The 10,966-nt window shown below is 36.5% G+C and overlaps 1 protein-coding gene across 2 annotated transcripts in view; it reads left to right on the top strand.

Annotated features, from left to right (window-relative positions):
• Nucleotides 1-430: 430 nt before the first annotated feature.
• The window catches only part of GABRA1 (gamma-aminobutyric acid type A receptor subunit alpha1), a 63,318-nt gene continuing 52,782 nt past the window's right edge, over nt 431-10,966 (top strand). Inside the window, exons 1-3 of one of the 2 annotated variants that reach the window (XM_082456497.1) lie at nt 431-4,710; nt 7,026-7,114; nt 10,470-10,582. In XM_082456497.1, coding sequence (XP_082312623.1) covers nt 7,041-7,114; nt 10,470-10,582 — 187 coding nt within the window. In that variant the 5' untranslated portion in view covers nt 431-4,710; nt 7,026-7,040. Of the gene's footprint in view, nt 4,834-7,025; nt 7,115-10,469; nt 10,583-10,966 lie in introns of both variants that reach the window. The other variant, XM_082456498.1, reaches the window with a different exon arrangement.

Here is a 10,966-nt window from a genome sequence, read left to right as displayed (position 1 = left end):
TACATAATCTTTTGGATTTGTCAAAGAGGTTGGAACAAACAATCTCTACATTCCTTTAGAATGTCAAACATTTATGACTTAAGTATGAGAAAAGTTTGGTTTTCTTTTTACTGTACTCACCAAGTCTCTCACTATGCTGAGATGTCAAACTAGCTTTCCAGCCTGGGAAAAAGAATTTGTCTAACTAACCTGATAACAAAGAAGTCTCGCTTAAGGAACAAAAATTACTCTATTACTTATCGCAGTTCTTTTCTTTTTATGAACTGAACTATTAGTTCAACATCAATTATAAGAGAAGGGCTAGCCCTCTGGACACATGTATAGTTCATTAACAAGATGGTCTGTATTATATACAGGGAAATTAGAAAAAGGGGAGCTAGTTTAGTGGGTGAAAATATTCCATATAAATATCCAAATATATATATACATAAATTGGGGTGAAATCATATTTAACTGCCACGTGTACATTTCTTGTTACAGATTGATAACCATTAAAATGTTAGCATTAAAATATATTTTCAGCATATATATCTGAGCCATGCAAACACATTTAAAAAGACCACTTTATCCTAGATTTCAGCTGAAGCTTATTTGGTATTTTATCATTTTACTTATCTCTTCTCCCTCATCTCAAATTATTTTGTAAATGTTAAAAAGCCACACTGAATTAATGAGAACATGCTTGCTATTTTTTTCTCATTTGGTTCACATTTAGTTGGATAAAGTAAAAACATTTCTGTTGAAAAGAATCAGTACACTTCTTCAATTAGGTCAGGGCTTCCTGCCATTTAAAATTGACAGAAAAAGCAAAATGTACCAGTCTGCAACACTGGAAATAGAGCTGTGAGGCCTCCCCAGGATCCCTGGTCCTAGGTTTGACCTCAAATCCCTTCTGCCCAAAACTAGTGACTGTTCAAAGGGCCTTCAAAACTGGCCTCATGAGACTGAAGGAAAACAGCAGGAAATTCCAAAATACTAAAGTCAGCCTGACACCCTGTTACAGTTGGATGCACTAGATCATCAAATGGAAGAATCTCATCATGAATAAATACCTTTTTTAAATACTCAGAGGTAGGTTTTATGTGACTGCTATTAAGATAGTCGAACATAGATATAAGAAGAATAAAACAGATCTTAACATGAGCTCACAACCACATAGTAAGGAAATAAAGTAATGTAGAAACATGGTTAAGAGAATAAGCTTTGAAGTCAGAAGATCCGAGTTTGCATTCGAGCATAAACACTCACTTGCTGTGTCACCTTGACCAAATCTCTCGCTCTCTCTAATCCACAAATTATTGAGTGATTTGTAAAAGAGGGATATAAGACTATCACAGACTTGTTTTGAGAATTAAATGGAATGATTTATGCAAATTGTTAGCACATTACTTGGCACTCAGTAAATATTTTAAGAATATTAAACATCATGGTTATTGTGATTTCAAAAACTTAATTCAATCAGATGCACACTTACTTTGAAGAGATTTATCAAGAATTTCAACAATTATATAAAAGAGTCAATTTAATAAGAAAATATAAAAAAGTGATTTCCTTGCCATTAATTTCTTATGGTTTATTCCCTAGTGTTATGTGCATATGTTAATGATACCTTAGATGGAAAATAATAAGCATACTCATAATTTAGATTTGCAATTGCTGTTTTTGGAATAGTCAAATTACAATATTTTAAACACCCACAATTTATTTATTAAATTTATTTATTAAAAACATACATGTCCCAAAACAAATTATATATACATCATCTAGCAAAAACTACCTTGTGAATATTGTATCTTAAATAAAGAATCAGAATATGGAATTTCCATTTCCATATTTGTACCATAGTTTTAAGATAAACCCATAACTATTTATAAATATTCATTTGTTTTAAAATGTATGGAAATGCTGTGCAATTGTATCCTGTTGGATAGTCACATAACACTTTTAGTCTCAAGTAAGATGTGACTGGCATTGTTTTCAGAGATTATTGTTCAAATGATAAAGTTTCAGCGATTGTGCTCGAAAAAACAATCAGTAGAGTGATTTAGTTGTATGTCATTAGGTATAGGATATAAAGTCATTCTCAATTTGTAAAGGGAAGTCAAATGAGCTGTGAGAATTTAGTCAGGAGGAAAAAAAAGTCTGAAAGGTCACTTTTAGGACTATTAGTCTTTGTTGAATCAAAACAAAACTATGGAATTGCATTTTATATTGCCAGGTAAGAAAATAATGTTTTCTAATTAACTCAGGGTTTCAAAACCTTACCAATGTGAGCTTTATTCTCAGAACTGCTCAATAAATAAGTAAATTAATGGATAAGCACATAAATAAATAAAAATTGGGTAATGTCACATAAGGAAGCTCTGATGTTCCTTCAATGGCTATCGTTAAGAATATATTACATGGGCTTCCCTGGTGGTGCAGTGGTTGGGAATCTGCCTGCCAGTGCAGGGGACATGGGTTCAAGCCCTGGTCCGGAAAGATTCCACATGCCCCGGAGCAACTAAGCCCGGGTGCCACAACTACTGAGCCTGCGCTCTAGAGCTTGCAAGCCACAACTACTGAGCCCACGAACCACAGCTACTGAAGCCCGTGTGCCTAGAGCCCTGCTCCACAACAAGAGAAGCCAGGACAATGAGAAGCCCATGCACGGCAACGAAGAGTAGCCCCCGCTCGCCTCAACTAGAGAAAGCCCATGCGCAGCAACAAAGACCCAACACAGCCAAATATAAAAACAAACAAATAAATAAATTTATTTAAAAAAAATACATTACATTTGTTGTGTCTGAATAGAGTAGGCGACTAAACAAGGATATTATAAAATGATCTTCAAATCTCCCTTCCTTGAAGATTTATTTCTAAAATAATTTCCCAATGACACTTCCCTTTCAAAACTCAGAAGAAACAAGCCCAATTCTAAATGTGATCTTCAATTATATATTCCTTATTATTTCATTCACCTGTCTTAAGTTTTATTCATGTAAGCTGACTGCATTGCAGCACAAAGTCAACGAACACTTGTAGAATCAAAAACGCATGAGTGGTATGGACTGGCCATTTAGATTTTTTTCTTCCCTTAGCCAAGATCTGACCCTATCTGAAATGTCTCCTCTGGTAGAAATCCACGGAAAATGACTAGGGAGCTCACCAAAGTTCAGCCCTTATTCACCAGAAGCACTGCACAGAGGCACCCCATCTTTTCTTTTCAGCACCTGCTACCTAGTCCAGGGGAAAGTGCTAAAGGGACAATTCCCAGAGCCTCAGGTCATTTCAGTAAGCGCTCCCAGGAACACGGTACCCATCTCCTCTCTGCTACAAACACCCATTCACAAAATCTGAGGAGAGAACTACAGTCGTCCCTGATTCCTTGGAAATTTAGTTAGACTGATGTTGAAACACACCCTCCTTCCCTCAGTGTATAATTATTCGTGGGTGAAGAGCCACCAGGGAGGGTAACAGAAGAGGAAAGAGGGGAAAAAAAGTAGAAGCGGGTTTTGACCTGACTTCTAAACGGCTTTCTGTTAATCTCTCGTCCCCCTCTCTCATTTTCCTAATCCCGAGGATGATGGAGTTATAGGCAAGGGAATGATTCCGGAAATGCAGATATGACTCTCAAACCTAGAAATGATCTGGGCGATTTATTTAAAGTTAAACCCTCCTCGTCCTAGGAACCCAGCACAAGTCATATTTAAAGGAGGCCGCGTTTTCTCCATCATGACATAAACAAACAAACAGTTGCCTCCAAAGATGAAAAACCCGGTTCCGGAGCGCGTTCTTGCTGTCCTCTAAGCTGCAGACTGAGGGCCGGTGGAGAGCGCTCACAACCTGTGAAAGTGTCGAAGACTCTCTCAACCCGGTGGCCAATTCCCCACCGGCCAGAACTCTTCCCTACCAGCCCTCATCATTCGTGACTCTGCAAGACGCAGGGACTCAGACGTGTGTGGGAGTGCGTGTGAGGGAGACAGGCGACAGGAGAGTGCGCTTTCCACATGTGGAACCCTGCATCTCCCTGTTTCATAGCTTGCGCCCGTTCATATGCGTGCAGCGGTTAAATACCTGATCAAAGATGGAATAGTTATACTCATCAGTTGTATTTTTAATAGGCACGCCTTAAAATAGAGGGTTCATCAATTGAAAGCGTGAAAAGATTCTGAGTATCGTCCCTATGTCTCTAACCCTTTTCTACTCTTCCCTCCCCCATGTCTACTCCCCCCCAAAAAAGGAAAGCTTGCAGCAGATTGTAGAAGGATTTGAGTCTGCAGCTAGAGAGAAGGGGATTAGGGCCAGAGCGGTGCAAGTTAAATTGTGCTGCCTATAAAAAATGGGCGGATTGGTCTCCAGATCCAGAGGCTGGTACCACCTTCCTTTCTAAAATAAAATCTCTCTGGCATGAAGTCACCGCCTATTTCACATCCGGTTTGCCCTGGGACGTATTACTACTGTCTTGGTAAAGAAAAATCTTTTGTTGTATAGCTGCAGATTGGATACTGGGAAGCAAATTTGGGTGTGAAATCTTCAGCAAAGGAGCACGCAGAGTCCATGATGGCTCTGACCGCTCAGAGCGAGTGAGCGAGCGGCAGAGCGAGGACGCCCCCTGCGCTGCCGGCGCGCCGGGACTCGCGGACTCGCGCTGGCTCCCAGCTCTCCACGATCTTCTCTCGCAGACTTTTCTCGGGTCTTGAGCGATCCTCTGCCCAGAGGGGGCCCGAGGTAAGTGCGGCATCGGACCGCCACACACAAGCTTTGAACGTGCCTTTTCCTTGCTGGAGGGACAGGAATGCAATAGAAAAAAAGAGAAGGAGGGAACAGGACAAGAGCCTGATCCCACAGCAGGTAGAAAGAACGACTGTTTTTCTTTCAGGGTGAAAACCGCAGCGATCTAGGAGCATTATTATTATTACTATTATTATTTTCTCCGTCTCTCTTCTTTCCCTCTTTCTTAGGCAGATTTGAATGTATTCCGCGGGGTGGGTGGTGACATGTTGTTTTGGTCTTTTTTTGTTTTTGTTTTTTTTTGCAAGAGGGAGCTGGGGTGAGGTGGGGAGGGGCGTTGGGTGCATTGTCTAAAGTTAAGACGCTGGGATAGAAAACCTATCTCAATGTTCCATCGTGGGGAAGGCACTCTCTCTTTCTGGCTGCAAAAATGCTTCTTTTCTCCTTTCCAGTGGACGCTGCTGTAATGCCGTCTGATGTAGGGGTCTCTCTCATTCCGAACACGAAAAACTCAAGTTATCATTTGCTGTGGGTGGCATAGATATGGGTGTTCGGAGTGTGTGTTTGATGGGGCGAGGTTGAAGGTGGAAAGGGGTAAGGAGACAGCTTAGCGTTTCTTTTAAACTATTAGGTTTGCATTTGCAAGAAACTTTCTTACTCAACAACTCAAGTGCCATGATAGGCTTGTTTTTCTCTTTTTAAAATGTCAGAGGAGGACAAAAAGCTATGGTATCTTGCTTTGGGGTTTTGTTTTGTTTCATTTACCCCTTTGGGAATTACCCTTTTTTATAAAGACCAACAAATATTAAAAGGGTACGAGAAGTTGTCTTTCCTTCATAACGGATGTTGAAGGTTAATAAAAGGGTGAATTATAATTATGCAATTTAGGTGCAATATTTTAACATAAGGATATTTACCCAATATTTCTTGTCGTATTCAACTCATCTATGTCAAAAGCAGTCACTAAATTAGGGAAAACCTATGAAGCTCATAGTTCTTACCTCTAGGTCTAGACCATTTCACTCTAAACACTTTATGTTTCATTGCTTACATGCCTGTTTGGAATGGTTTTTACTGATATAAATGATCCTGGAGAGTGCGGAAAGCATTTGTGTAGATGTATTTAAAGGCATACCACATTAAACTTTAGAGTGCCTAATGAAAAATATGCTTTAAAAGACTTGCAATCCATTAATCACTGACCCAACTAAGGAGTACAGATTCAGGGAAGTGCTAACAAATTTTACCTTGAACATTTCTCATATTATGACTGGAATCAGTTATAGCAATTCAAATAGTGTTACCATGTCTGCTCTTTCACCAGGTAGTGCTCTGATTTTTAAGAAGTAATTACACAAATAGATTATAATTTTAAAAATTCTCTAAGCTTTCCATGCTCCTCCATTCCTCCAACATCCCACTACCAAGTCTAAATTCAACAGAGGGTGATTGATTGCACTTTACCTAAGAGGGAAAAAAGATTCCCTTTTTCATGCAAAGCAAAGCACTCCAGCTTCCATCTGTTTGAGATAAAACATTTTCTAGCAGCAACCTGGCAGAACTGAGAGGGCTTAAAAGACATGTGTGGGCATGCTTGTGTGCATTTATGTGAGTGTGGTTTGTATGTGAGATATCAGCACATGGCTTGACCATAAAGTGTGTCCTTTAGCCTCACAGAAGCATTAGCGAGCATATTTAACAAGGCAATCACAGGCAGAGAATTACAAGCATGATTTCGGCATTCAACTGAGTGTTTCCTATGATTTTATTTTAAAAAAAAAAAGATAAATAGCAGTTGCTTCTGAAATCAAGGTGCATCCAGAATCCAAAGATGAATTCAGTCATCAAAGCATATTAACCTACCCCATCACAGCCTCCAAACATGCTCTCTCTGTTGTAGACACCAGCTGAAAATTTTCAGTGCACAGTTCAGTTGTGGGAACTCAAATCAGAAAGGTCAAATTTTTCAGATGATAACAAGAAGAGAGTAATTCAAACTATACTGTAAATATAAAACCTAGAGAAAGAACAACTCACAGTTTTTATGTTGAGCAATATTGTCACCTGAGAGAATTTCAACTTGTATTCTTTTACAGGAGAAATTTAGACACTGATATTTCTGAATGGAGAAATGGAAGTGAAAGTGGAGAATGGATGGTCCAGGTTTCCATTGCTTCCAGTGAGGTGTCATATCCCAGTGAGGTCATTTCCTGACTTCAAAGCGTTTATCTGAACTGCCTCAGTCAGCCCTAGTGGTTATAACCTGATGTTTCTTGCAAGAGACATTGATCTCTACTTGTTCTACTTTTCAGCTGCACAAGCCCGCAATGAAGAAAAGTCCGGGTCTCTCTGACTACATTTGGGGCTGGACCCTCCTTCTGAGCACATTGACTGGAAGAAGGTGGGGACCTTTATTTTAAATCTGCATGAGAATTTCTGTAACTTTTCATTTATTCTTTCAGGGGGAAGAAAATTGTCCTTGGATGAATTTATGACTAAGGGAATTCAAAAAACTTAACTGCAATAAAATTCCAGCTCATAAAGAAGAACAATATGAAAAAATAATCAACTTATTTGCATGTTGGTTAGAATACACTTAACACGTTTTTGTTAAGGAACATATTAATTCAAAATTTAATTCTTAAATTGAACTTTTCACTGCTCAGTTGTAACTGAACAAAACATGTGGTTTCCTAATTTACAGAAAAAGTTACCCCAATTAATGTCAGCATACTATGTGAGTTGATTTTCCAACAAGAAAATTTCTAACCAGTTGCAAAGATCATAGAGTAACTTCTAACTATGTAGAAGTGGAAAGGTTAGAATAATATTTGTAATTTGAAAGTCATAAGTTTTTATAAATGCATGTGCATTATGTTTTGAAACTGTTATTTATATAACCAATAGAAGTAGAATATACTAGACACATATTTAAGAACGTTAGATAAAACTGAACTTCTCTATTTAAGTTTAACTACGGTGGAGACAAGTTATGAGAAAAATGTAATAATATGATTAACCATATTCAAAATATTTGCTAATGATCCCATCAAATGTATAGACATATTATACTAGCAAAGATATAAATAACCAAATATTTCAGATTCTCCTTTATCTGCTTTTATATTTTTTTGTGTAGTCCACTCCTGTGGCCCCAAAGAAAGTCTTAGACATATTACAAAAATCTCAGATTCTCCATAATGTAATGAAAAGTGAACCCTTATGAGTTAAGGCAGAGAGATGGAATAGTCTGGAAAGATAAGGACTAAGGAGGATTTTTTAAATTGAGAAGTTGTCTATTTTTATTGTTTGTTATTGTGTATGGTAAATAATGACCGCCAGATGAACAGAAAATGCATTACTGCCAGATACTCTTAATCTGAGGAGTTAAATGTTCTTCACCGCTCTTGAAAAATTATATGAAGTGTTGCTATTGTAATGACCTGTAGATGGAGTTAGTGCACAATGTTTTATTATATAGTGGTTCATATGGAATCAAAATCACGTACTGTAACTGACATTTCTCTACAAATTATATATTCAGTTTAGGAAACATTACATTGGCATGAGTGTTTAATAGCAAATAAATAATCTTGATCTTTATCCTAGGGTCATTGTCTGACAATTACATAGTAAATTAGAATTAAAGATGAAGCATAACCTGATTAAGAAAAGCACATAAAAGAAAGATTATCATTCCAATTGGCAGAGCAGAACTGGTTCTCTGGGAGGGAGGGAAAAGTCTCTTTTGGCATTTGTATTCCAACGCAAACAATTGGTGAGTGCAACATTTATAAATAAAACCAGGGGGGAAAAAAGCATTTCCTGAATTTGACAAAAGCTATGAAAACAAAGAGAATGCAGGTAAAGGTAGTAGATCACCCCATATTTGGGGAATCATATTAACAATCTAGTTTGCTCTGTCATGTCACCCCACCTCATCTTTTTCTCCCTTCTTATTTTAGTGATTCTTCCTTAGACTACTTGGTCAGGCTCTCTTCACAACTCAAAGTGTATTAGCATTTCTTTTCCACCTTTATCAAGATGACCTTCCAGTATCCTTGAAAGATGCATGCATGGCAGTAGGTTTTGTGACAAAGGAGTTTTTATAAATAATTGTATTCAGAAAACTATTTTTGCTTTACTGCTATCATCTGCTAGCAAGACATCCTGGAAGACACAGCGCTCATTGAAAATTCGATTTCAAAAACTAGTAAGATCTTTAATTCTGCCAAAGGAGAGTAAACCCTCAATCTGCACAGTATTAATGTTGAATTTAGGAGAATGGAGAACTGTTTCATAGAGGTACATTTCATATATTTCATATCATGAATAACTTTTAGTTATAATAGCTTATTAAATTAAAATTTTATCAGAAAAGTTTTGCATTTTGCCAGTATAACATTATTACCCAAACAATAGTGTTTGTTTTTGAATTGATACTTTGATTATATTTCTTGCTTCTGTCAAATCAGTGAACCCTGGTTTCAAATGTTATTATCTTTCTTAGATTGATCAGTAATATAAACACACAAGAGAGATGCCAAAAGCATATTAAATTGAAAGTATGAAAGTGACACTTTTGTGTCAGTTTTTTAGTTTACACTCTGTATTCTTTTTTTTTTTTCTTTTTTTTGCTCAAGGTCAGAGCTATCGTTGAAATATATCAGTAAGTGTGCTCCCTCCTAAGATAGAAGACTCTTCTCTCAAAGGATTTTGGAGCTGTCATTCTAATCATTACATAAATATGATTTAAGGAGCATAGATAATAATGTGATTGATGTAATAAATACATAATATGTGAACTGAAGTCATTATGTGGTCAAAATTCAAAGACTAGTAATGATTGGTAAGGGATAAAAACTAGACCTACACATAGAAAGACTTAAATAGGAACAATTACTCTGATATAGAAGAATGAAAATAAAGTTTTAGACTAAAAGTTAAAGAAAGCTGGATTCTAGTTCAAACTCTACAAATGGCTGTGTTTTCTTAAAACGCTAATCCTACATTAGTTTAGTAAAACCATAAATTAAGAATACTGGACCATATTTTTTCCAAGGTATCTTTTACTTCTAAGACCAGAAATGACAAAATTCAATTAATTAGAGGTTTGAATAGACAAATTATAAAAATTGGTTCATAAACCTTAAGAAGAATGGAAATTACACGCTGATGTGAACATGTAATTATCCTCAGAAACAAGTTTTATCTATTTTTCTCATCTAAATACCAGAAAGAACATCAAAAACACAAAACATAGATATATATGAAGTGGATAAAGGGACGGTTGTTGGTAGGTGAAATCTTAGGATTATGCTATGTGTTAAATTAAATGAAAACAAAGCTATTAAGTATTTTGGTAGCTCAGAAATACATTTTTTTTTAATTTGGGAAGAAGTTTCCCAGATTTAGGTTTTTTACTAAAGTGCATTAATGTTCTTGCTGCCCAGAGAAAACATTCATTACAACATTGTATACACGCTGAGAATTATAAATGTAAAGAGACAACTCATTTCCTGTAATTTTCCTTCCATAGTTAGAAATATTAGAATAAAGAGTATATCATCTATGAGAACAAATATGAGAAAATGGTAAGAATTAAACTATGACTTTTTTTTTACTTTACCAGAAGAAATTTTCAAATTAAGATTCAATAGAAAGGAAGTTGGAAAATTGCGGAAGGTTTTATTTGGAAAAAGGTTTTAGTAGAAATGTATAATTTAGATATTGCCTCCCTTTACATTTTTTTTCAGCTATGGACAACCCTCATTACAAGATGAACTTAAAGACAACACCACTGTCTTCACTAGGATTTTGGACCGACTCCTAGATGGTTATGACAATCGCCTGAGACCAGGATTGGGAGGTGGGTAGCATTATTGTGTTTTTATTTTACAGAACAATATTAAACATTTACTATTAAAGTATTGCTTCCCTCTACATGTTAAAGTAATAAGAATGGAAGCATGTAGTGTAATGACATCCTATTTTTAGTATATTGCTCAACATTAATTCAATTTTCCACGGTCATCCCATGCACATACCCATACGTAGTAGAAGCCAGATTCAAACTTCTCATAATGTCATGAAATAAATGTTACATTTACTTGACAATCAATCTTTTCCATGTATGATTTGATTTTACAAGGGAAAAAGGGGGGTAATATTATCTCTTCCAGCCCAAATACTGCATCTCTGTTTCATTAGGCATAGCTATGTTTGCATTGAATTCAAGTAGAATATCTCTGAA

The sequence above is a fragment of the Balaenoptera physalus genome (assembly GCF_965194825.1).
Source record: "Balaenoptera physalus genome assembly, chromosome: 3".
NCBI lineage: Eukaryota > Metazoa > Chordata > Mammalia > Artiodactyla > Balaenopteridae > Balaenoptera > Balaenoptera physalus.
The sequence above is the reverse complement of the archived record's forward strand: the minus strand, read 5'-3'. Positions and strand labels throughout refer to the sequence as shown.